The following is a 26,586-nucleotide window of genomic DNA, read 5'->3' as shown; positions in this document are numbered from 1 at the left end:
CTTTGGGTTGGGTGGTGATTACGGGACAGATGGGCGGGGCTGGGGCGGGGCCTGGGCGGGGCCTCAGGCGTGCGGCAGGGAGTGCGTAGGGGCTGGTAGGTCGGCCCCGGCGTGACGTACCTGGCGCCCGCTCCCGGCCCCTCCCTGTGCGGCCGAAGCCCCGCCCCTCCGTCCCTCACTCGCCCGCTGCCCCTTAAGGCGCTGGCGCAGTGATGGCGGAGGCCGTGGAGCGTACAGACGAGCTGGTTCGCGAGTACCTGCTCTTCCGCGGCTTCACGTACACACTGCGGCAGCTGGACGCCGAGATCAAGGCGGACAAGGAGAAGGGGTTCCGGGTGAGAGTCTGGCGGGCGCGGCGCAGGCGGAGGCCGCCCTGAGGGAGCCCGGAGCGGGCTCTTCCCCAGCACTCCCCTTAGGGGCGGGAGTGGCGCTGTCACCGGACTGGGGGGCCTTGACTTCAGTGCGTCTGGCCCTCGCTTGACAGATGAGGAACTGAGGCCTCGCGAGGGTGCATGATTTGCCTGAAGTTGCCCAGCGAGTCAGGAGCATCGCCGAGGCTGGAGCCCAGGTCCCCGAACTCCTGGTTCAGGGCTCAGTCCTCCACCCCACCTTCGAGCAGGTGCTGGCCAGTCGTTGGCCGGGATGGCAATAAGGCTTTCAGAGCTAAGGCTGGGTAGATGGTTGAATTTCGGCAACGCAAATATTCTGTAGCTAGCTTCCGATGGCTTTGGGAGCAAAGGGGTCTGCAGCCCAAAATGATGGCTGGGTTCAAGTATCTGCCGTGTTTGTTTAAAATGGCCTTGTCGGTGACTCATTGGCAATGTTGCTTAGGCAGTTGAGGAAGACCTCTTTGCACATTTCAATACTTTATATTTCCCCTGCTAAGACGTGATTTTCCGTTGAGAAGTTCTTGGAATTTATACGTAGATGTTTGCTGACTTCAGTGAATGTTGACAGGTGACCTGAGAGAGGAAGTGGGCCAGCAGCAAGAATGACGGAAGGGAGCTAGGAGACCCGTTTCTTGTCTTGCTGAACTTAGTGGCTACTTAGTGGCAAAAGCGAAGCATTACAGCTCTCCAGGCCTCACTGTCTGATTTCTAAGGTGGAGTGTTGGATTGGTATTGGTAGCCATAAACCTTTTCCACACTGTGTACTCGGGTGTGATTGCTTCTTAGATGGAGGTGACTTCTTCGGCTGACATTCTGAGCAGCTGCAAGGGCTTTGGGGGTGCTTGGATGCCTTGAAGGAGTCAGTCAGTGCACCTCCTGGAATGGTGGAGCAGAGGGGAGGACCACGGAGACGATCTCACTGTCTTTTCCAAGACCTGGACCCATGTCTCCTGCTTCCCGAGTCAGTGGTTTTACACCTGAAATTTCCACCACTTACTAGAGGGTCAAGCCATATATCTAACATCAGAAAATAGCTTAAAAGCTATCGCATTAATACGTTTTTCAAGTTTTATAGATTGCTAACTTAAATTTTTTTTAATGTCCAGAAGCCACAGCCAGAGGAAGAAAGCTGTATTAGCTCTGTGGAGTGAGGGGAGATTCCCTTCTGTCCTTCACTGCCTTCTCTCACCAGGTGGACAAGATTGTGGACCAGCTGCAGCAGCTAATGCAAGTGTATGACCTGGCTGCCCTGCGGGATTACTGGAGCTACCTGGAGCGGCGACTCTTCAGCCGCTTGGAGGATATATATAGACCCACCATCAACAAGCTGAAAACCAGCCTGTTCCGCTTTTATCTCGTCTACACAATTCAGGTGCTTGTTGGTTCTGGGATTTCTTGGAGGAAAGAGTTATTTGATCCAGAAATAGGTTTTCTTTTCAAAGAAAAGTTCACCCCCAGGGAGGACCCTCTGTGTTACTCTGGGAAAGGGTGGGACAGTCACCGTGCAAGTTATTATGGACTGTTTTCCTAATCTTTTCCCCCTTCCTATCTGGAGATCATCTGACTTGTCTTCCTCATTCCTGTTTCTCTTGTTTTAACATGTAAGCCTGGCTGGTGTTTTAGAGACTATAAGTAGCTGGGTTCAAATATGAGTAATAAAGATTATAAGCTGACCTGGGGAAATAGTTACATTAGTTGAAAATCAATTAGGAATTCATTTTTAGGGTGGCATTTGTTATCAGCACTTAAGTTTAAGCCAGCTTCTGTGAAATTACAAGGAACTCGAGAAAAGAATGATGATTTCCTTTCTTTTTTCAAGTCTGTAGATCATGTCTGGCCACTTACCTAGCTGATATCCAAAGGCTCTCTGTTGTACAGTGATGAGGAATCTTACCCCTGGACTCCTGTCTCTTCTCCCTCCTTGCTACCACCTCTGTGTCTTGGCAGACAAACAGAAACGACAAGGCTCAGGAGTTCTTTGCAAAGCAGGCCACGGAGCTCCAGAACCAGGCCGAGTGGAAGGATTGGTTTGTCCTGCCCTTCCTGCCATCCCCAGACACCAACCCCACCTTCGCCACCTACTTTTCTCGACAGTGGGCCGACACCTTCATTGTGTCCCTGCACAACTTCCTGAGCGTCCTGTTTCGGTGCATGCATATCCTTTCAGCTGCCTGGCACTGTGGGCCTTGCCCGCTGCATCCAGACAATGTGGTCACTGATGCATCCAGACAATGTGATCAGTGGTCACTGCCCTTGATGCAACCACTTCTTCTGCAAGGCGCCCGAGGATCACGGTCATGTGTCATGTGAGCGGGGCTGGACAGATTGTGGTTAGTTTTGTCGGAAGGCCAGAGAATCCTGAGTCTTTGTTCTCACACTCTGCTGCCGAAGTAATAGCTGCCATGCATGGCTGGGCGGGGGCTGGAGTAGTAGTGGGGTGCCAGTGCTGGGCTCCGGGAGGAGCCCTCACATAGGGCCGAGGCCCTCTCTCAGTGGATACAGGCGTTGGCTAGGCAGCTGCTGCTTAGTGAAGCCGGCCATCCTTGAGGGCACCTGCTCTGTGTCCCCCAGGACTTGCCTTTGTCGGAATTTGGTAACATGTGAGAACACTTCCTGGTTTGGAACTTCCTCCCTGTGTTAGTGTTCGGGTCACTTTCTCTGATTGTGACCTCAGTGTCCCTCAACTTGCCAGAATATAGAGCCGCTTGAAGAATATGTGTGTGGTGATGTGAGAAAGGCAAGAAGGTAAATCATTCACAGCCTACCCTATTTACCATTTTGTTGTGAAATGCCTGCGATGCCACAGCCTGGGACCATCATCCATTGCCGATGCTCTCTGGGCTGGAGTTCTAGGGGGGAGAAGGGAGTCTGGCTTGAGGGGGGCTGCCTGGCAAGTCACTGATAAATAAATGGGGCGTGGTGGGGGCCCACCCACGGCGGCCGTTGTGGCCTCTGGGAGGAACATCGGCCGGTGGAGGTAGGCAGGGGGCCCTCTCCTTCTGTGCCGTGGCTGCTGTGGACTCCACTCTCGCCAGCTCCGCCTTTCTCCTGGCCTCGCTGCTGCTCTTCATCCCAGGGGCCTTCAGATGAAACCAGCAGGGGCATCAGGCCAATGCTGGTTAAGGCACAGCCACGTGGGCTATCTAGGGGAATTGAAAATGTCCCTCCAGGTCTTTTCAGTGCGAGACGGTGCCCACTCGAGCCACCGTTCGCTTCCTCAGCACTGAGGCCCTGCCTGCTTTGCACTTCTCCTGACTGAGGCTGTCTGGGGTAGCTGGGAAAGACTGACACCCTGACCTGCAATGTGGGTGTTCCCGTCGTGGCATGTGGTTGTACAGCCTGCAGAGAGCTTTGTCCCAGTCTAAACCTCGGCCCGGGAGAGGTTCAGTCTGGGCCGGGGAAAGCCGAGAGGCTGATCCTCCTGCCCAGCTGGTGGAGCAGCTGCAGCCTGCCTGCAGAGCCCATGGCCACTGGGCTTGCTCTTGGCTGAAGGTTACCGAAGCTTAGGCGGGCTGTGAAGCCCACGGATGTGGCTCTTCGTTGCTGGTGTTGGGAGAGAACTTCAGGTTTGCATTTGTGTCCTCTCCGTGGGCTAGCCAGGCAGATTGTCACGTGTCTGTCTGTCTGTCTGAATGAAGTCAGGCCAGGGCTGGCTTCAAGGGAGAGACTACTTCGTAAGGTCGAGAGGAGCCAGGGGAGCCCGTAGCACTGAGTGTGTGCTTCACTCCCCACCTCTGGAGTTCAAGGGCGACGCTGCTGCGTCAGGGGTTTGGGAAGGCCTCTGAGGCGCTTCCCAGGCAGGCTTATTCTTTAACTTCATGCACCAGTGCCCGTGATCCTGAACTTTGATGCGGAGTGCCAGAGGACCAACCAGGTTCAAGAGGAGAATGAAGTTCTGCGTCAGAAGGTTGGTTCCGAACGCACTTGCGTCTTGGGAGGGACTTCCGCTGTCACGTTTCAAGTCGGGCAGTGGCAGTGGAGGGCTGGTGAAGTTTAGGAAAGCACTAAACTGGAAGGAGTGTCGCCAGAAAACCAGGGCTGGCACCTGTGGGCTGTAACAGTCTGGAAACCAGAGGCGAGGTTCACGTTTCAAGTCATGTGTGTCGCATGACCGGCAGAGTGCCAGTAGGGAACCTTTAAGGGGGAAATGATTATTTATGCATTTGTGCCACCTGGCCACCGACCTGTGTTCACGCGTCTGTTTCGTACCTGCCCCAGTCCTTTCCCACATGAACCCACATCTGTATTGTTTCCAACCCAGACATGTTTCAGTTGTTCTGCCCAGCTCTGCGTTTCTCTAGTTTAGTAAAATGGTAGAGCGTAGGGACCCGCATTTGCCTCTGCATTTTGCCTGAGGAGCATTTATCCATCCTCAAAATTAAGATATCTTTAGAAAAAAGGGAGATTTTCAGAACAAGAAAGATTATAAACTGTTTAGACTTGGGGGTTTAAGATGCTTGGGTCTTGGGTGTTGCATGTATGATTTTCTCCAGGCAAACGGTCAGAAATGCTGTTTAGAGCCCATCGAAAACATTTTTCCGTGAGAGTTCCAAAGTCTGACCTTGTAGATTCCCAAGAGCAAGGCAGAATTGGGTGGAGCTGTTTTTCTCAGTGAGTTCAGGAGGAAGCGAGTCCAATGATAAAAGGGAAGCAAGTCAAATGATAAAAAGGGGAAAAAAGCAGGTTTTGTATGGCTGACGGGTTTTAGTTTCTCACCTCACTGTAGTCAAGTGACAGCTGCAGTTTCCTGTTCTTCCCGCCCGCAGTGACCACTGAGCAGGACGGGCACCCTGAGACTGAGGGCCCGTGGCCCCAGGAGCCAGTGGGGCTGGGAGTGGGATGTGCTGTGTCTAACCTTCCCCAGCAAGGTGATGTCGTGAATTAACTCGGCCCCATCTCTATGTAGCTTTTTGCATTGCAAGCCGAGATCCACCGACTAAAGAAAGAGGAGCAACAGCCCGAAGAAGAAGAGACCTTGGTCCAGCACAAGTTGCCTCCTTATGTCTCCAACATGGACCGCCTGGGGGACTCGGAACTGTGAGTGTGTGCCTTGCCTCATGGTTGGGAGGGCCTAGCCCCCTCCTCCCCTCCATCCCCTGTGCACTTACCTAGGGACCACCTCGCTGTGGCCCTGCTGCTCCTGGAGGTGCAGAATTGCCCAAGAGCCTCCTGCACTCACTGTCCTTGCTTCCTAGCTCTCTGTGTAAGCTCCCCCGGCCTTTGAGGTCCTCTGAGCCTGCCCAGCTCTGCAGGCGCCTGCACATCCAGGTCTGTGCAGCCTGGATAAATAAACACAACCGTGTCCTAAAGCCGTGGGGAGATTTGTGCATTGAAAGCAGTACTTTGTGGTTGAAAAGATAGGTAACTACAGGTTGGATGCATTCCACGGTGGAACATGCTCCTGCGTGAGGGTTTGAAGAGGGAGGCAGACCGGGGTTAGGTGTGTGGGCGACGTTAATCAAACAGCCGGCTAACCAGGAGACCCAGCTGATGATCCTAACAGCAGCAGCAGTTGAGGGGATGTGGGCACAGAGGGGTCACAGTGCGTGGGTGGGTGAGTGAGTGGGGAGTCACGTTCCCATCCTGCAGGGGGCCAAGTCCCGTACCGGGCGAAACCACTCTTGTTTCTGAGCTAGCACCATCTGATGGAGATAAAATGCAAGCCAAGAAATGTCACTTAAAAACTTTCAGAAGCTATGTTAAAATTAAAAAAAGTAAAAAGAAACAGGCGAAGTTAATTTTCATGAGAGATTTTATGTAGCCCAATGTATCTAGATTATCGTTTCAGACATGTCAGGAACACACACAGGGCCTCTGAGCTTTACCAGGGCCCTCAAAGGAGAGCCCAGCACGGCCCTGGTCTCAGCACCGTCCACAGCCCCGCAGGTCTGTGCTGTGGCTTCTCCCCGTCCCCTGCAGCCCTGTGACCTGGTGTTGTGTGTGCCTGTGCAGAGCCATGGTGTGCAGCCAGAGGAGCACCGCCCTCTCCCAGTCACCTCGTGTGGGCTTCCTGTCCTCGCTGCTGCCTCAGAGTAAGAAGAGCCCCTCCAGGTTGTCGCCTGCCCAGGGCCCCCCTCAGGCTCAGAGCTCAGCCAAGAAAGAGTCCCTCAGTGGTCAGGTAAGCACACCTCCGGCTTTCCTAGCTCCAGCCGCAAGGCCTCTGACATCTGACCGCACTTTCACACCTCCTTGTCCAGGGGAGACGTGTTTGCCTTCTGCGTAGGGCTGGTTTCGTGGGCGCGCTGGCGGGATCTGAAACTCACACCTCCTTCCATAGACAGTGGCAGCTCTGCAGGATGAGACGAGAGGTGGAGTGGAGGGGCCGAGGGAGTAGGAGGAGCCCCCACTTAACGCACTCTCCGCCCCAGCCCCTCCAAACCTCGCCTGCACTGGAATCGCACGTGTTGCAGACAGACGTGTGTGTGTGCCGACCAAAGGTAGCGCCCCATCTCAGACCCGCGTCTCACTCAGACCCAGGGACGTCTCTCCTCCCCAGCACGTGCCCCTCTGACCGGTGCCTGAGTCGCAGCGCCAGCTCTCAGAAGGCCCCAGCTCTCGACACTCGGCAGGTGGAGGGGTGGACGGCAGCGAGAGGGAGAGGAAGACGCTCTGAGGGGTCCCCCCCCTCTTCTCAGAGATCGCCTCTGCTCTCAGGAGGGCTTCTGACTGTGATTGGGTGGCTCAAGCTTCTGGAATTTTCAGTTATGGGGAATATAAAGCAGCATGTAGATAAAGAGCTCATTAGAGTTACTTCTGAAGTGGTGAATTTTTTGTACAAGTTGGGATTTACTGATTCAGCAAAGGAATTTTACTGTTTTTTCCCATTTATAGGAGCTTGCAGAATTTCTTTTACGCTAGTGTATAGTATATGCAAAACAGCCGCGGGGCCCACGGAGCAGTGTCCCTGGCAGAGACGGTCGGGATCCACCGCTTTCAGGAAGGCCCCGGAGTGGACGTCCCACAGACCCAGTGTGATGCTTTATTGCCTCTCTCTCTCGCTGAACTTGTTGTATAAGTCACAGATAAAGTGAGCCGTCCTAGTCCTGCCGGTCACACAGCAGTTTGGGGCAGTTCCCTGCGTCCAGAAGGCAGGGGCTGCCACGGGGCCGTGGGGCCTTTAGCGGGGCACCTGGGCTCAGGACTGCTGTTGAAGTGCCGCGGTGGAGCCGGGTGCCAGGTTAGACAGAGCAGGGGCTCTGGGGTCGAGCAGCTGTGCTTTCGGCACCAGCGCCTGGTGTATCATCCACACTCGGGTTGCTGGAACTCCCCCCAGTTTGCTTGGGGGTCATCATAGTATTTACTCCCTGGGGGTGGGGTCAGTGAGTGAACTGAGCTGATCTAAGGGCCCTTGGTATATATAGTGCTGGGCAGATGATAAGGACTCAGTACATTTTAGTAGTAGTAATTGTTGTATTTTTTAAAATTGATTTTAGAGAGAGAGGGGAAGAGAAGGAGAGAAACCCTACTGTGAGAGAGAAACATCTGTTTCTCACATCTGATCTGTTGCCTCTTGCACGCCCCAGGCGTGTGTCCTGACTGAGAATCAAACCCACAACCTTTTGGTCTGCAGGACGACACCCAACCCACCAAGACACACCGGCCAGGGCAGTGGTTGCGTTTGTGAAGGTGCTGGCCTGCCTGGGTTCCCCGGTCAGTGCTGAGACCTCCGGTGCCAGCAGTGCCCAGTGACTATAATCTTAGCATCCGTGGGTCGAAAATCAGTCCCAGTACCTACGACTGTTGTTTTGAAATTCAAACGTATTAGAATTCCAGTCTGAATAAGTGTTGCTGTTTACTTTGTAGATCTCTTTCACAGTATGATCTTTGGGAAGTGTTACAGATGATGTAGGGAGTGCTAGGCCCCTTGGAGTGTGCATGAAATGACACTATTCAAGTGTATTAAAAAATATTTAGGGCCCTGGCTGGCGTAGCTCAGTGGATTGAGCTCAGGCTGCAAACCAAAGCATCGCAGGTTCGATTCCCAGTCAGGGCACATGCCTGGGTTGCAGGCCACAGCCCCCAGCAACCGCACATTGATGTTTCTCTCTCTCTCTCTCTCTCTTTCTCCCTCCCTTCCGTCTCTAAAAATAAATAAATAAAATCTTAAAAAAATATTTAAAAGAAAACACTGAGGCAGGTTCTTTGGGGTGAAGCCCGTGGCCTTGCTTTTTAGGTATTTAGGATCTAAGTGTCATAAAGTGAGGTTGAAATGGGGTCAGGAACTTTTTGTGTGGTTTACGTTCAGGAGACGAGGGTAAGAACGTGTAGTTTGTAGCAAACCTTCCTTGCCTTGCCCCTAGTCTATATTCAAACAAAGCTCAGGTCACCTCGTGACATGTCAGGTGAAGGTGCCCTCTTTCCATTTCCTGAGTGGAGATGACAGGTGTCTACAATCTGCAAAACCCAGTGGTTCCATCCCTTGTTTGTTTTTTTTTACTGATTTATGAATTAGACTCAGTATCGATGTTTCAATTCTAAAAATAACTAGTAGATTTGAATTTCAAAATGACCAAAGAATTTTAAAGTCAAAGGCAGTTTAAAGCCAGGATCTGGCCCACCCTCCTATTGAATGGAGGGGCACATGCTCTGCTTGATTGCCTCTTGGGATGAGGAGCTCACTGTTTGTCAACATGGGAAACATTTGCCCATCGTAAAGCTGTCAGTAGAAACCTCTATCATTTGTACTCACTGAGCTTAGCTTTGCTTTCCGGAGCTGCTCAGACCAAGGCTTCTCTTAGGACAGCCCTTGCTGTCGTTTCCGTGCTAAGCACTCTGCTCATTCCTCCCCTCCCCACAGCCGTCCAGACTTACGCTTTGTTTTCCACACCCTCACCATCCCGGGTCCCCTCCCCTAGGGGGGGGGCATTCTCAGTTTTAATTCCTCTATTACAACGGATGGCCAAATTTAAGTGTATAATTTGGGATGCTCTCTCACCAATACCAAATACAGCAGGTTGTATGATCAGTGCCTATGATTTTAATGGTATATTGCTTTGAACTCGGTAGAAAATGACACTGGGTGTTTTTTAAAGCCACATCGTTGTGTTAGCACATCTTCAGTGGGTAGCCTTTTTCTCACTGTTACCAGGACTTCCTCTTTTCTTTTTACTAGTAAATTAGCAGCACATAAAATGATTAAGCGTTCCTATTTTAAGTATTATTTGTGTGTATCAGTATACGTTCCTGTCACATAGGTATTTTGCCCGCTTCTTGGTTGCTGTAATTACTTGGTTGCTATAACTGTTATCATTGTTACTGAAATGTTCATAGCGTTGTAGGTAGCGAAATAAAGGGTGAAACTCTCCCTGTGCTTTCAATCTGAATCTGGAGGCAAAATATAAACAACACATGGAGGTAGCTGTAAAACCGGGGTTCCCAGGCCCCCGGGGGACCCTGAGGACGGTGGCCCCTGAGGGCACCTCAGCAGCAGGCTCCCCGGCCCACAGTTCCCCTCCCGCCTTCCCTCCAGCCCTGGTTCCGCTCCTTCCACACCCGCTCAATGAGCGGAGGGACTGCACGTGGGAATTACTAGCTACAGAGATAAGCTCTAATTGGCTGTCATGTAAAGAAAACAGAGTGTCCACAAACGTCTGTATTCTCAAATTACCTCACAGCTACTGAGACAGCCGTGGTGAGTACAGCTGCCCTTGGGGCTGTTCCCATGGTTGTCAGCCGGCTGGGGAGGAGGGCGCCCGCCCGCCCATCCATCATTCGGCGATTTCTGTGTCTCAAGGGCCTGTCTTCTGAGTGGCTTTATTTTGCTTCGGGGAAGATCAGATTGCTGGGACTTGTTTCCTGTCCCATCGGGATGACTGCCTGCTAAGCTCTGTTCTGGCCACCGAAAATTAATTGATAGCCTTCTGCAGAGTGAGAAGCCAGGAGGTCCGGTGATGAGACATCGGCCAAAAATCCCTCTCCTGAACTGCGGGAGAGAGCAGGATCATGATGAAATGTGACTGGACATAACTTGGGCCATTGCAATGTTACGTGCGTCCAGTAGTTAAGATTTTTACCACGGGTGCTCTTAAAGTGAAACTCTGAATTACTGGTTAAGTCACAGCGAACGCTTATTTCAGTTAGACACATTTAGCTAGACATAAGTTTACCTTAGCCTACTCATTCAAGTGTTTTGTGGTCGGAGGCAGTTATCAGCTCTGAGCACATTTTTAGCTGTTGCTCCCCTTGCTTAGTAAGTAACTTAGATATGGTTTAAGGAAAGGGTCTCCTATGAGCAGGCTCTGGTCGGTCACGCCGAGGGCCACGGCTCTGCTGGTATGAACTGGCCTGTCATCATCAAGACAGTTCTTCTGAGTTTGTCGTAGGGCCTTTTGGTGTGGTGCCTGTTGGGACATGCATTTGCATTTTGGAGCACTGCCCAGTGTCTGGCCTGATGATGTGCTGGACAGCATCCCGGCCATCCTGACTTGTGCGGGAAGCTCCACTTGGTACTTCTCAACCTAGTTTCTCTCCATGCTGGGGAGGTGTGAAAAGTGGCGTTTGTATCAGCTAGAGGAATCTGAACTCCATCCTAAGTGTCCCTGTTCCATCAGTGGGGGCCAGTTGAATTGAGCATTCTTAATATCAAGCATCAGAAAAGGAAAAGTCACTGTTTATCAGGTGCAGTGGGTACACAAGGAGCGAACATGGTGTCTGCCTCCCTTCTGTAGCCTTTCCCACCTCTGGTTGCAAGGGAGGACCCCCCTGGGGTCTGCGTACTTTCCCTGGGCATGGATGCAATTTTATACGGGTTCTTTTCCTTTTCTTCGCAAATACCCAGTGTAAAGATCTCTTGGTTGGGTTGCTAGATCTGTCAGACCTATAGGCTGCAGGGTTTCCCAGCCTTCCCCCTTTCAGGGACCCCACCACTGCAGAAAACAACTGTCGGCCCAGGGCACTGATCTTCCTTCTGCTCAGCACGGTTTCCGTAGCTGCTGTGGAATAATTCCCGTGACCACCTTCGCGTCCAGAAAACATGGCCTCTACTGCCAGCTCTTTTGTCTCTTCTGCCACAATGTTAGGCTTTTGGAGAAATGTTTGGAATTCTTCATTTCTAACTTTATTTTGTTGAGGCCTGTTCGTTTTTTTCTTGGTAAGTCTAGCTAAAGGTTTGTCTTTTTTGTGCTTCTTTTAAAATAAAAATACAGCTCTTAGGGTCATCGACCCTTTCTATTGGCTTTTTAGTTTCTATTTTCTTTACTTCCTCTCCTATCTTTGTTATTTCCTTCCTTCAACTAAGTTTGAGACTTATTTGTTCTTTTTCTAGTTTCTTGAGGTGTAAGTTTCTTTTTTCTTAGTGTAGAAGTTTATTGTTATGAACTTCCCTCTTAGAACTACCTTTTTTAAACAAAGATTTTATTTATTTTTAAAGAGAGTGGAAGGAATGGTGAAAGGGAGAGAAACATCAATGTGGGGTTGGCTCTCACACGCCCCCTACTGGGTACCTGGCCTGCAACCCAGGCATGTGCCCTGACTGGAATCGAACAGCAACCCTTGGGTTCGCAGGCTGGTTCTCAATCCACTGAGCCACACCAGCTAGGGTTATTGCTACTTTTGTTGCATCCCGTGAATTTTGGTTTGTTGTGTTTCCATTTGCATTTATCTCAAGATGTTTTACTTCTCTTCTGATTTCTTCTTGGACCCATTGGTTGTTCAGTGGCATGTCATTTAATCTCCACATATTTGTGAATGTTTTAGTTTTCTTGTAATTGATTTCTAGTTCCATACCATTGTGATCCTTGATGCAATGTCAGTCTTCTTAAATTTGTCAAGACTTGTTTTGTGGCCTAACATATAGGACGAGTCCTGGAGAACGTTCCTTGTGCACTTGAGAAGAATGTGTATTCTGCTGCTTTTGGATGGGATGTTCTGTAAATGTCTGTTAGGTCCTTCTGATCTAATGTGTAGTTCAAGTCCAGTGTTTCCTTATTGCTTTTCTGTCTGGATAATCTAGTCATTGTTGAAAGTGGGGCATTGAAGTTCCCTACTCTTACCACATTGCTGCCTGTTTCTCTCATTAGGTCTGTTAATATTTGACTTATGTGTAGGTGCTCCAATGTTGGGTGTGTATGTATTTACCATTGTTACATCTTCTAGATAACAATGATACCATTGTTATCATTAGGTACTGATTTTCCTTGTCTCTTATCACAGTCGTTGGCTGCAAGTCTATTTTGTCTGACACAGATGTAGCTACCCCTGTGGAATTCTCCATTCTAAGCAGTTTGCCCTCTGGACCCATAGGTGTGAGAAGAAATCAATGGATTTGTATAATGGGGGTTGACACCCTTGGATCGCCTCCCAGGGAGTGAGTACCCCCTCCTGGGGACATGTGAGGGACGTCACGGTTCCCTCAGGTCCTCTCTGTTGTCAGTTGTCGTGACGGCCCTTGCTTCTGGGAAGTAAGAGAAGCCTTGCACTTTCTAACACTGTGGAACCTGCCCCGTGTCCCGTGGACTACGGGGTCCTTCCCAGCAGTGGCCCGCATTGAGCCCCGAGAGAAGGGCCTTGTCTTAGTGATGGTATTGAGCTCTGGGATTGTGACATTTCTTATCTTTCCTGTTCACTGTCACTTTCTCCCACATGTTCCCTGCGTGGAACTGCTGTCCTCAGGTTTCTCAGAGCATGGAGCTGCTCTCAGGTCTGGGTGTGAATTGCAGCTCCTTCAAGTTGTACCCGCGGAGCGCAAGTAACCAACCTCTCTAAGCCTCACTTCCTCATGTCCAAAGAATGTCTTCATCTTTAAGGGAAAGTCTGTAAAGTTTTTAGCACGGTGCCTTGCTTATGTAAGATTTAGTGAATAAAATATTCCGGTGCTATTATTGTCGTTGTCGTTCGTTTTCTTCTTAGATTGCTTCTTTTATCTTGACTAAGAATAAGCTGGAATTTGGAGAATCAACTGCGTTCTCTAGAAGAAACATCTGTTACAACATCAGTAGATATCTCTGGAGGTCGCTTCAGTCAGAAAAACAAAAATAACAAATACCTTGCTGGTCAGCCACAGTAGGCTCCAGTCCCTTGTAATCTCTTTTCTTAATGGTTCACATGACCCCAGGGTCTAAAGGAATCTATGTAAATCATCTTAAGTTTTAACATAAGAAATAGTGTTAACATAAGAAATAGCAAGCAGCAGAACTGGAGAGGACAGTGGACTTTGGGGGAGGGTCTTCTCCTGACTTAGGTCTTGTGTATAAATAAATGCTTTGCAGGAGGTTGGTCTCACACCTGAGTGGCTGTTTGCATGCCTATCCCTGTAAAAAGACAGGGGAGATATTTTACCATCAGAATTTGTGGGAATAAGGTTGGAAAAAGAGACCCTGGCCAGATAATCTGGAAGGGAGATCAGGTGGCAGCTCCTTTCAAAAAAGGCTCTTGATTACCCTCGCTGGTGTGGCTCAGTTGGTTGGAGCATCATCCCATACACCAAAAGGTTTCAGGTTCAATCCCCAGTCAGGGCACATATGGGAGGCAACTGACTGATGTTTCTTTCTCTCAGAAAATCAAAATAAATTTAATGGGTTTTGATTAAGAATCTTCTCTCCATGGGAGTGGAGTGGGAATTATTGAATTTATTTGGTTAACTTGACCCCTCTTATTACGAAAAGGAGCCACAAGATGCCAGTTTCCTTCCTGTGTAATTCATCTTGCTCAAAGGTCCTTGAGTGTCCAACAATTTCTATTAAGAATTTCTGGTTGCCTAGTCATCATTTCCAAATACCTGAATATTTGTTCACATTAGCTGGCTTAGTCATACACTTGACCCAAAAGGATACTGTGTTCCTTTCTCCCTCCAGAGAGGTGATTATAGGTTGCATAAGTTTTTTTTTCGTATTGCCCAAACATACTGTTGCTTGTAAATGTTTAGGGCACCGAGTGTCGGGGCTGACCTGCCTCATCATCATTGCTTAGTGAGTGCCGATCTCTTCCCCCTTGACTAAAGGTAATTGTCACAATCAGATCAAGGGGGTACCTCCTTCCAGGTGACAGCGATAAGGCAGGCTGAGGAGTGCTGGTGGCCTGTCCTCTCGTGACAGAAAGGAGGAGGTCCAGAATGCCCACGTTTCACTCTTGACTTTGCCCACCACTAAGAGGGCAACATTTCACGTACCCGCTCAGCATGGCGAGGCAGGAAACTCACCCGGGAGCTGTGAGGTCGAGAAGCCACTCCCTGGCTTCTTCTCCCCTCCCGGCCCAGGTGTCGTGGCGTGGGCACAGATAGACAGGAAGAGACTTTTCACAGCCCGGTGTCTCATCCTCCAGACTGCTAAGCCAAAGGACCCAGCGTGCGGGCCCAAGGACGGCAAGAGCCTCTTCAGCGGGCTGGCCACTGGGGAACCCAGCTGGTCACAGCACCGTCAGCGGCGCCTGCAGGATCACGGCAAGGAAAGGAAGGAGCTCTTGTCTACGGCTTTGCAGGTGAGGCTGGTCCTCAGCATCTCACGCGCGCCCGTGGGAGGGCCACGGGAAATGGTGGGGTGGGACAGGGCTGGCCTTCATCCCTCAGGCTTTCTGCTCGGGTGTGGAGTGTGGCTTTGCTGAGCTGGGTTTGATTGCGTGCACTTCAGTTGTTTGTGGTTTGCCTGGCTCTTCAGTGGCCCCCCTTGGTGATGCAGCGTTTTCTAAAGCGGGGCCGGAAAATGCCAACTGGAAACGCTGCCACAAGATGAGTCCTGTGATTGAACCGGTTTGGGGCCCCTTGCATGCTGCGTTTCTCTCTCAGGTTCATTGTGCCCGTTAACGTCGGCATGTCATGGGCTCCCAGATTTAGTGGGACAGAGACCTCTTTCCCTTGGTTCAGCGCAGAATCCCCAGACTTGCTTCATCTCAGGATCCTTTTCTCCTGCACCCCAAGGCCCGTCTGCCGGAGTTGCTGCCCAGAGGGCCGCACGCCCACCCAGTGTCATGCTGCAACCAAGCCTGTGCCACGCTGAGCACTGGGACTCCCCTCGCTGCTGAACGTGGGGCAGGGTCTGCTCTTTGGCAGTGTGAGCTGCCTCCACTTCTGTCAAACACTCGGGACCGAAGCCCCAGGGATCTGCAGCCCGAGTCTCTTGCTGGCCCCTCGTTGACCATTTATCTCCTCACCAGAGCCACTTGCCCATTTTAAAGGCCTCAGAGGCCTGGTCTGTCAAGGTGGTGTCTCCTGACCTCCTCAGCAGGGCCTGTGAAAGAGCCAGGTCTGGAAGCAGGGGGCTTCGGGAGAGCAGGCACCTGCCCCTCCTGGGCCGGCTGGGTCCTGTTCTTGGCAGTTCAGAGCGAGCTCTTCGGGGCCCCGTGACCACCGAGAGTCTCCCGCAGTGTGCTGTAGCCTGGCGCCCTCACTGTCCTGCAGCGCGTGCCTGGATGTGGCAAATGGCTGGGCCCAGTGCAGACCTGTCATACCTGACTTACCCCCCACTTTGCTTGGCACAGTGTGCGGAGAAGAAGCCTGAAGCCTGTGGCCCGGAGCCAGAGCCCTACCAGGAGCTCCACGTGGAGGCGCTGGAGACGCTGGAGACTGTGACTCGGGCTACCACAGCCGGCCCAGAGGGTGGAGGGGTCCGCCCGGAGCAGCCGTTCATTGTGCTGGGGCAGGAGGAGTACGGGGAGCACCACTCCTCCATCATGCACTGCAGGTGGGTGCGGGCGGGGCAGGGCCCAGCCAGGGAGAGCGCTGGCTCGGTCAGGTGCTGGCTCCCCAGGAAGCCGTGTGCGCGGTGTGGCTGGCAGGGAGTGTGGGAAGTGAGTGGTTCCTGAAGGACCATGGTCATGCTTCAGAGTCAGAGGAGGGCTGGCCCACTGCCGTCCGCCTAGGGTGCTGTCCTGCTCACAGCCGCTGTGGGCCCCGTCCGCCTCTGTCCTTCCGAAGCACCGGACTCTGAGTCCTAGAGACAGCTGCCTTTTATCTGTACTCCCTCAGGCGCGCTCCATTTAATTTGCTTTATGTTGGGGATTTTCTATAAATACAGGGTGGGGCAAAAGGAGGTTTATAGTTTTGAGTACACAAAACAGAGTTTATTCTTGTGTTATTATTTATTAACTACTGCGTTATTTTCCATATGAACAACTGTAAATTTACTTTTGCCCCACCCTGTATTTACCATGTACAGGTTTTTACCTGCACATGGTAAGAACACGGTTTCTCATGAAGAGACCCTCACGGAGTGTAATGTTCGGAGGGTTGGCGGGTCCCGCGCTCTCATGGCCCTGATGGGCCCCAGAGCCGAGCGCAGGAGGCCACCGGTCTCCAGTGCCTGAGCTCCAGGCCAAGTGCGTCTCACTCACTGTTCTGTGCATAGTTTTTGCCCCAGGACCCAGCACATAACAGGTCTTTCATAGGTTGTTGTTAGACAAGTGCGTGCCCGGATATTTCTAGAAGTAGCCCACTTGTCATTGGAGGATAGGCATTTCAGGGTGAGTTTGTAAGAGAAAGGCGGCCCACAGTCGCCCGGCTGCCCTTAGTCCCTGGCTAAGGCAGAACAGAGACTCCTCCGCGCTGTTCGCGCTCACGTGCCGCCTTCTCAAGGCACCGAGTCTCCCCAGCGGCCTTGCCCAGCGGCCCAGAGAGAGCAGTCCGGCCTCCCTCCAGAGTCGGAGAGCTTGTCTCTGTGTCTCGGCTTGACTCGTGTCTAAGGCAACACACTGGCAGGTACTGTTTTCTGTGACCCACTGCTGGAGTCTCGTTCAGGTTCGCCAGTCCCTGTCAGCGTAGCCTCTTTCTGGCAACCCTGGCCATGGGGGTCGGGCACTCAGGGGCCGCTCCGAACAAAACAACCCGAGTTAAAGCGAAGCTGAAGAACACCGGTGCAGCCAGGAGATGCAGCGAAGGAGAGGCGCGAGGCCGCGGCCAGGGAGCCAGGGCGCACCGTTTAACAGCAGGCGGTTTCCTTAGTAAGTGCAGAGAATGCGCTCTAATGCAACAATAGAAAGCAGAGTGAATACATAAGCAAATAAAATGAAATAAACACAGCCAGAGAGTCAGAGAGGGCGACCATCTGCACCAGCTGAGGAGGACGACGGACATTAACGGCTCCCCCCCTTTCGTCTTAGGGTGGATTGCTCGGGGAGGAGGGTTGCCAGCTTAGACGTAGACGGGGTCATCAAAGTGTGGTCCTTCAACCCCATCATGCAGACCAAAGCGTCCTCCATCTCCAAGTCGCCGCTGCTGTCCTTAGAGTGGGCCACCAAGCGGGACCGGCTGGTGAGTGAACGCCTCCTTGCTTCCTCTGGGTCTGCGAAGGACCCCCAGGCCATCTACCAGCGGTCAGCCAGCACAGGCCGAGTCCAGGCAGCCAGACCAGACCCCGCCCTGGCTCCCTCGTTGGGAATTCAGGGACCACACATGCAGGACTGTCCCTGCAGGCTCCTGTTTGGGGGCGGCTTGAAGGTTACTGGTTCAAGAAGAGTTTAAATGAGACCCCAGTGCGACCCGGAGCACCCCCTCCAGTCAGGCGGTGGAGGGCACCTCCCTACCTGTGGTGGGTGGTCTGGCTTTGTCTTCCGCCTGAGGAGAGGCAGCTTACTTCCTGTGTCCCTGTCAGTCCTGTCACTCATCCACATTTCCTACAACCCACCCGCCTCCTGCTCGGAGCCCTTCCTGTGTCAGGGCCAAGGGAAGCGGCTGAAGCTGGGGGTGGGGGGTGGTTCCCACGGGTGTGATCGCCTGCAGGGACAGTACAAGTGTTCTTGTTCCCTCTGGACTTGAATGTTTGAGATTGGCCTAGGGAGGTCAAGTTGCTTTGTAGTTTTTTGTTCGTTGTATTCCATTTTGAGGGGATCATAGCAGGCAACGCAGGGAGCAGACCTTGTTTTTTTTTAACAATTTTGACAACCGCAGGCACTATAGTTATGGCCCTAGGCCCTCGGGGCGTACGGGGCTCACCCAGTGCTCATCTGCCAAGTGAATGCTGAGGTCGGAACATGGGTGGTGTTCCTGGGGGGGCTCCCTGCAGACCTGCTTCTGGTGCTTCTCCTTACCTGAAGCTTTTCCCCAAGTGAATCGTAAGTTCCTGAAGGCAAGGATAGCTTCTTGTATTTTTTCCTGGAGGCCTTTACAGGCTCAGAGCCAGAGCTGTCCCCAGACACGCAAATGGCACCCAAGGAGGTGGTGGTGGGTAGGTCAGGAGGGAGAAGGAGGGGCTGGAGCAGCTGGGATTTAAAATAACAAGAAAAGGAGGAAAGAGCAGAGGGTCTCATTTAATCCACCGGAACCTTTCTGGGTATATGTGGGGGGTACCTCCCTCCCATCCCTGGATTCCGTGTGTGGTTTTTCCGTTTGTTTGAGGTTAGCCCTGATGGCTTTATTTACCTTTTAAATGGGGTTGCTTTTAGTCAGATTTCACCTGAACTACCTGGATAAGTGGATGGGGCCTCCCCCCCTGCAGCCTGCCCAGACCTCATGGGAGAGCTCCCTCTCCTTGGTCCTCCCAAGCCCGCCTGACCTCCTGCTGCTCCTCACACCTCCCGGCCCTTGTCATTCCAGCTCTTGCTGGGCAGTGGTGTGGGGACAGTGCGCCTTTACGACACGGAAGCCAAGAAGAATCTCTGTGAAATCAACATCAACGATGATATGCCCAGGTGAGCTGGAGGCCACTCCCCTCCCTGTGCTCTGCAGCCAGCTGGTTGCTGAGCCTTGGTCCCAGCTCATCCCTCCCCTCCCGTGGTGTGTTGCAGAATCCTGTCTCTGGCCTGCAGCCCCAGCGGGGCCTCCTTCGTCTGCTCGGCTGCAGCACCCAGCCTCCCTTCCCAGGTGGACTTCTCGGCCCTGGACGTGGGCAGCAAGGGCACTAACCAGGTTCCTGGCAAGCTGCTGCTGTGGGACACAAAGACCATGAAGCAGCAGGTACGGGCCCACCCCCTGTGTCTCCAGGGGCTGCCCCTCCTGGGGGCGCACAGAGCCCGAGTTCCCTCTGCTTCTGTGTCCCTTCCCTCTCTCTGCTTCGGCCTCCTCAGGCTGTGCTTTGTGAGGGCGCGCCACAGTCTAAGTACTGAAGAAGAGTGACAGACACTCCAGTGGGTCGATTGCTGGCGGCTAAAGTCATTCAGAATTGTGCCTGGACTTTAGAAGCCACACAGAGCCTCCTAGAGGGCCCTTGTGGCTTATTTTAAATGCTTTATATTTAAAGACTTTATTTTTGAGCAGTTTGAGGTTCATGGCAGAATTCAGAGGCAGGCACAGCCATTGCCCACGTGCCCCGCCCCCTCACTGCCCGAGTCCCCACACAGCCTGGCACTCCCTGTGGTTGATGCACCCACAGAGACACACCCGCACCCAGAGTCCCAGCTCCCTGCAGGTTCGGCGTTAGCCTGCTGCATGCCGTGGGTTTGGACAGGCACAGGGTGACACGGAGCCACCGTCACTCGGCTATCTGCACTGCCCTCGCACGCCCCTCTGGTCCCCGCCCCACCCTGGCCCTGGTGGTGTACAGTGTTTTTACCATCTTCATGATTTTGCTTCTTCCAGAATGTCATATACTTGAAGTTGTACGGCCTTTTCAGACTGGCTTCTTTTATTATGCATTCAAGTGGTGTGTTTTTCAGGAGACAACCGGTGTCTCCTTCTGCCTCCCTGCTAACTTAGAGTCGCACAGAAATGACAGCGGCAGCTAGAAGTGTGAGGACACGTGCACGTTCTTAACACGTGACAGCCATGTGACAGCCATGTGACAGCCAGCGATTTCATGGGGAATCAGGAACTGAGGGCCCCTTCCCACCTGAGCAGTGACAGGCACTCACAGCCATGGCCCTGAGCCCCAGGGCGGCGGCCCCCAACCTTTCACACCGGGGACCAGTTTTGTGGAAGACAGTTTTTCACGGCGGAGGGGTGGTGAGTGGAGGGCAGGAGACAGAGCTCAGGCGGTAATGCTGGCGTAGCTTCACTTGCTCACCCGCCACTCACCTCCTGCTGTGCAGCCCGGTTCCTGAGCGGCCACGGACCAGACTGGTACCAATCTGTGGCCCCGGGGTTGGGGACCCCTGCTGTAGAGAGATCAAATAATGTTTAAATTCACCTGTTCAAAGGGCAGTGATGTTTCTTCTTGAAATTAGTTTGGTGCTCAGAAGCAGTGTAGCCTTCCTGTGGAACGGCCCCCTGATGTCGCGGGACACCCGAAGGGTCTCGTCGGCGGGCTGTGCTCCAGGTATCTGCCATGTGTCTCGCTGCACATGCCCGTGAAACGGTGCACGGCCCCTGGGGAAGTCTCGCAGGTGTCCGCTGAGCCTGTCGGGCACACAGGGGTTCCTGACCCCCACACCCAGCCCGTCTGTGCCCCCTCTGGTTTTCCTCATCTGGGCAAATGCGTCTCACTTGGGGACTGGGTGCCTTTCTGGGCCTGGGCTCCTCCCTCACCTACACGATCAGCCCATGAGCGAACGCTGTCGGTGCCGCCTCCAAAATGTGTTTCCTATCTGACGACTCCTCTGTGTCTCCAGCGACGCGCCCGAGACCTGCCTGTTCTCTGGTGCTCCTCAGCTGCAAAGCTCGCTGCAGGCCTGTCCTACTACGGTGCCCACCCCCTTACCCCCGGTGCTGCCTAGGATAAGGAGGCCCTGCCATGTGACCTTCCTGCTCATCCAGGCGTCCCGTGCACATGCCCTCCAGGCCCTGCGCACTCTGACCCTGCCCCCACCAGCCCGCAGGACTTCCTGTGCCCACCTGCAGCTGGGCCCTTCCTGACGCTGTCCCCTCGCTAGGAGGGCCTTGCCCCACCGCCTCTGGCAGGGCCTGCCCACCAGCGCCTCTTCGCTGCTTCTCCTTGCACAGCCCAGCCTAATTAGGCCCCCTTAATCCTGTTCTTGTCCTCTAAGGCACTGACCATGGTTTGCAATTTTAGGTTTACTTGTTATTTAAAATTTTAAATTACACATTGAATACATACGGAAGAACACTGAACCCACAGGTGTGCAGAGGGCGGGAGGAAGGCCGTGAGAGGAGCGCTGTGCACCACCACGGCTCAAAGGTGGAGCGACCCCGTGCTCTCCACATGGCTGTGTGATCTCCTCAGTCTCGGGCTCCTTCCCCTTTCGGATGAAACTGGTCTTCAATTTTGGTTTATTGTTCTGCTACATTGTAAAATTTAGGGTTTTTTTTTTTTCCAGCTCCAGTTCTCCCTGGACCCAGGGCCCATTGCTATCAACTGCACAGCCTTCAATCACAACGGGAACCTGCTGGTCACCGGGGCGGCTGACGGCGTCATCCGGCTGTTTGGTAAGCCAGCGTGCTCTCGAGGTGGGCCAGGAAAGAGCTGGACTTTCGCCAGCTGGGCTGTAAGCGAAGCCCCAGGTCAGGGTGCTCGTAAAAGAACTTACCGTTGGTCAGAATCGGCCGTTTCCGAACCTCTGCAGTCACCCTGCACACGGTCCGTGTCCGTGGGTGCGGGAGGGAGGGGCGCAGCGTAGCAGCCCTTCAGTCTAGAGCTGTTCCACGTGAGTCCTCGTGGCCTGACTGAGACCCAGGAGGACACTCGAGAGTAATGGCATCCTGTCCTCTCAGCGTGGCTGGTTCACTGTCCCCGTAAAGTGTCAGAAGAGGGTGCTTCAGAGCCATCCGGGGTGCTGCGTGAAGATCTCCATGCCAGCGGGTCCCGGGAGGCCCAGAATCAGGGAGCCTGGGATGGGATGAGGGGCTGTGTCTTCAGCAGACCCCCTGGTGGGAAGTCACACAGGTCTCCTAGGAAGGACTGCCGTGTCCTCCTAGCCTTACAGAGGAGCTCAGGCCCCACCCCCGGGCTCCTGAACCTCACTCTAGCCGCAGCAAAGAAGCTTCTCTCTAAGATAGGTGGGATAGAAGGTGAGACACAGCAAGGAGAGAGTGAGCGCGCTGTAGCTCCCGGTGACCCTCCCAGCAGGGCTCAGCTCTGGGAGGCCCTCTGCCTCCCAAACAGCTCCCCTCGGCCGGGCACCAGGCAGGAGGTGCCTCCTGCATGGGCGGATGCTTCCCCTGTCCGGGAGGGAGTCTGACTGTGGTCTCTGCCTCATGCCGCAGACATGCAGCAGCACGAGTGCGCCATGAGCTGGAAGGCCCACTGCGGGGAGGTGTGCTCCGTGGAGTTCAGCTATGACGAGAACACCGTGTATAGCATCGGCGAAGACGGGAAGGTAGGTGGGCTCGGGACATAGGTCGAGAACTTCCCTTCCCTGGCGCAGGCATCTGAGCACCTGGGGAGCGCCTGGACAGCACAGTGGGCGGGGTTGAATTCTGACCACACCCTGTCCTGGCTCGGTGGCCTTGGGCCCCTCCTGGCCTGAGTTTCGTCCTCCGTGGAGTCGGCATAATAAAAGTAACCAGCCTCACAGGATCTTTGTGAGGGTCAGAGGCAGCTGGCCACTCTTCCGAAAGGGGAGGACCCATGCCCTTCCTCCTGGTTGTAGCCAGTGACCCACCTCGCTGTACCTGGGGCTGTGGGGTCCCATGTGGGGCTGGGATTTCTGAGCTCGGCCATCAGGCGGCCCCAGCATGGACCTGTAGAGTTAGCTGCGGGTCTGGGGGCGGCTTCCCAGAGCAGGGTGCGTGGGCCTGAGCAGAGTTAAGTGATGTGAGAAGGCGGGGTGGGGGCGGGGGAGTGAAAATGAGGGCCCCTTGTAGATTCTCTCTGGACAGATACTCTGGGACCCTCAGAAAGGGAGCCCTCAGGGTGCGGGGTAAGCAGAGGCGGGGCAAGCATACCCACTTTTCACGTGTGCCTCCTGTAGCTTTTGGGTTTTGTCCTGTCTGCCTGTGCCATCCATTCGAAAACAGTAATTACAAGATGAATTCTTCACGTGAAAACCACGGGAAGAGGACTTGTACAGTAAAGCCCGATTTCCTATTTGTTGGGGTGGCAGTCACACCCCGGCAGCCTGTCCCGGGGTAGGCTGGAGAATTACGCACGAAGCTCAGGTTATAACGGCGTTGCTTGTGTGCAGTTGATTGCGCTGCTGAGAAGCTGGAAGTGGATTGGGAATCCGCCTTCTCTACTTTGGGAATGCCTTAGTCAGAAAAACCAACTTGGGTTCTAACCCTAATAATACAAGAACACCGACTGCAATGATAACGGTCACTTGAACCCTTCCCCCCGCTTGAGAGACAGGCATCCGTGCAAAAGCCATTGCCTACCCTTCGCCGCCTGGGGTCAGGCGAGAGAGGAAGGCCAGACCTTGATGTCAGGGTGCTGACCCTCTCTCTAGAACCTCTTCCCTGAAAAATGCTCGCATTGCGTTGGGAGGAGATGAGACCGGGGGCCATCCTGCCACCCGTCCAGGTGGCCTGTGGGCCCCCGGCCTCCGCCCTGGGGGGCCGGTCCGTCCGCCGCTGAGAGCGCTCTGCCTGTGCTCTGTGCCTGCAGTTCATCCAGTGGAACATCCACAAGAGCGGCCAGAAGGTGTCCGAGTTCGGCCTCCCCGCCGACGCCACGGGCCCCTTTGTGCTGTCTGGTTACAGCGGCTACAAGCAGGTTCAAGTTCCCCGGGGCCGGCTCTTCGCTTTCGACTCGGAGGGAAATTACATGCTGACGTGCTCCGCCACCGGGGGCGTCATCTACAAGGTACCTGGGGGTGTCGTGGTGGGTGGGGCACTTCCTCCCAGGAGGGCTGCGCCAGGCTGAGTGGGGCCTCTGCCCCCACCCCTGCCCCCCATGGCCCGGGAGGGGCCTCTGAGCTGGGATGGACGGTGCCCGAGCCCCCTTGCTGCCCTGCGGGTTCCTGGCTCAGGCAGAGCAGCGTGCGGGCAGAGGAGTGGGGGCAGAGAGCCACGTGCCTGTCTCTGCTGGTTCACTCTCGGTCCTCTGACGAGACTCTGCCCCTCTTCTGCCCCCCCTCCTTTCCTATAATAATACCTGCTGTGGAAAACAGAGGAAGTGGGGAGGAGGGCTGGGAAGTGCATTGGTTTGGGGGAGCGTGCTCCCCATGGGTCAGTGCTTACGTGGCCCGTCATAGCGACTCTAACCAGGTGTAGGTTTACCGCTGCATCGGAAGTTCCACGGGTCAGGGGCGTTGCAGCCCGTGACTGAGGCGGATCTGGGGGTGGGAACTGTCAGCCTGTGACGTACGTTGTCCACTTCGTTTCGTCCCTCAGTTTCTCTCTTCAGTCCTCGTGTCAGGGCTTCTGCGGTTCATGCACCTCCTTTTGTGTGACTGTATGAAATCATAAACATCTTCTGTGTTACTAGTATTACCACGCAGGCGAGTGATGAGACTTTGTGTTGGCAGCCTGAGCGCACACCCACTTCCGGTGCCAGGCGCACTCGGTCAGCGGCCTGGGCATGAGCTCCGCACAACAGTGGTGCCTGCTCTGGGGGTAGAGTCGTCAGGTGGGAGGTCCTCTGCTCGGGGCTGTGTGCGCTCAGTGCTCTGGCTCATCTGTCAGCGGATGGCAGTTGTGGGGGTCCCTGTGGCCTGTCGTGTGCCCCCAGGACGCAGAAAGTCTGATCGCGCTCCCCTCGCACTCACACTCACACTAGAAAGAGAAAGGGGCACCAGCCTCGGGGGACAGTGCAGTGTTGGGCCTCTGAGTAGGGGAAGCTGGGCCGTCGAGGAAGACCCCTAGGAGCGCATCCTGTGGATCCAAAGCCTTTGGAGGAGGAGGAGTTGGGAGGACAGGGAGGAGGGGGAGGCAGGCCTTGCGGAGGCGGGAGGGGAGAGGAGAAGTAAGGAGCCCTCTAGATCGTGGAGCTGGAGTGTGGCCCTGGGGAGTCCGGGCTCACTCTCAGTGAGGCTCCTCTTTCCCACAGATGAGAGGCTTTGGGTGGCCCGTGCCCTCTTTAGTGCCACAAGTTCTTGTAATTGTTGGGAAACACTGCAATGCTTTTTGTTTGCGGCCCCAATTTTATTTTACTACTTAAACGTTGAGTTTCAGATAGGCTGTACTCTGCTCTCTGTATGATCTTTATGCGTTGCCATATGTATGCTGTGTGTATGTATACGTGTTTGATTTTTAATCATCCAGCCTTTGTCCTTTGTCCTGATCAGTTTATATGGTTTGCAGTCAGATTTTCTCTGTGACCAGTTAATGGGTGAAAAGATTTTCCTCCGTATAATTTTTAAAATGCCAACAATGGGTTCTAATCACTTAAGGAATGTAATGAACTTCAGATCCCACTTACAGTCAGTCCGTCAGCATTTTAGGACACTGAAAGGTGTTTTCTCCACGAACGCTGTGTACCTCCAGTCTTTTGCTCATGGACGGTGCTGTGGGTCCCGGTCTCCCTTTCCTCACTGCCTCCTGACGCCTTGCACCTGCCCAGGAGGCCTGGCCTGCTGGCGCTGTGGGGCACAGAAGAAGGGGCTTGTGCATTGATTGGGGGGTCCTGCTGGGGCCAGCGCGTTCTGGGAGCTGCAGGCTGGCCCCATGGCAGGAGCTGCCCCAGATACGCCCTCCTGCAGCTCACGAGCCCTTCAGGAGCCGGCCTAGAACTGAGAAGGGGACATGTGACATAATGTTCTGGGGCGGTGACGGTGTTAGGGGAACATGGCAGGGCAGGGCCCACAGCCAGTCAAAGGCGGTGGGGGAAATTCTGTCTTTCGGAGTGTGTCAGAGACTTCTTGTCCACTTCAGATGAAGGGCTAACTGTGGTCTGGACAATGAAGGTGTTTCCTAGTCCAGGAAATTAAAGAGGCTTTCTGGAAAGGTGGGCGTGTGTGCCCGGGCACATCCTCAGATTGGGGGGCAGCCCCCAGGCTCAAGGCGGTTCGGGGGGTACAGTGGATGTATTTGTGAGTGGTGTGTGCTCACCCCCTCCCCACCTCCCGTCCTCTTACAGCTGGGCAGGGATGAGAAGGTTCTGGAGAGCTGCTTGAGCCTGGGTGGCCACCGAGCCCCTGTGGTCACCGTGGACTGGAGCACGGCGATGGACTGCGGGACCTGCCTCACCGCCTCCATGGATGGCAAGATCAAGCTGACCACCCTCCTGGCCCATAAAGTCTGACGGGACGCCTGGGGGACTTGCTCGGAAGCAGAACGACCCTGGGCGCGGGGAGAGATGGGAAGACGGGACGGGAAGACGGGAGGCTCCACTTCTGGCCCCCTGCCAGGGCCGGGAATCTTCAGGGAAAGGCTGTCTGGGGGCTCGGTCCTGTGCGCTGACGGAAACGGGAGCCCCGTGGAGTGGCGGCACGAGCGCCCAGAAACCAGCCCCCCGGGCTGTGCCAGAAGCACACTGCAGACAGCAGGGGGTGGCCGCTCTGCCGGCCCAGGAGGAATGGACAGTATTTTGTATATATTTGCTCAGTTTTCTTCTTTTTCCAAAAA

General features: G+C 54.0%; 1 protein-coding gene across 1 annotated transcript; it reads left to right on the top strand.

Annotated features, from left to right (window-relative positions):
- Positions 1-153: 153 nt before the first annotated feature.
- WDR91 (WD repeat domain 91) lies at positions 154-26,586 on the top strand. Its single transcript, XM_028526074.2, has 15 exons — positions 154-335; positions 1,582-1,761; positions 2,337-2,544; positions 4,214-4,296; positions 5,296-5,426; positions 6,342-6,507; positions 14,646-14,801; positions 15,798-16,000; positions 17,415-17,565; positions 18,847-18,941; positions 19,038-19,206; positions 21,462-21,570; positions 22,348-22,460; positions 23,687-23,884; positions 26,099-26,586. The coding sequence occupies exons 1-15, from the start codon at positions 213-215 to the stop codon at positions 26,261-26,263; spliced, it is 2,250 nt and encodes a 749-aa protein (XP_028381875.1). The 5' UTR covers positions 154-212; the 3' UTR covers positions 26,264-26,586.

The sequence above is a fragment of the Phyllostomus discolor genome, chromosome 10 (assembly GCF_004126475.2).
Source record: "Phyllostomus discolor isolate MPI-MPIP mPhyDis1 chromosome 10, mPhyDis1.pri.v3, whole genome shotgun sequence".
Taxonomy (NCBI): domain Eukaryota; kingdom Metazoa; phylum Chordata; class Mammalia; order Chiroptera; family Phyllostomidae; genus Phyllostomus; species Phyllostomus discolor.
The sequence above is the reverse complement of the archived record's forward strand: the minus strand, read 5'-3'. Positions and strand labels throughout refer to the sequence as shown.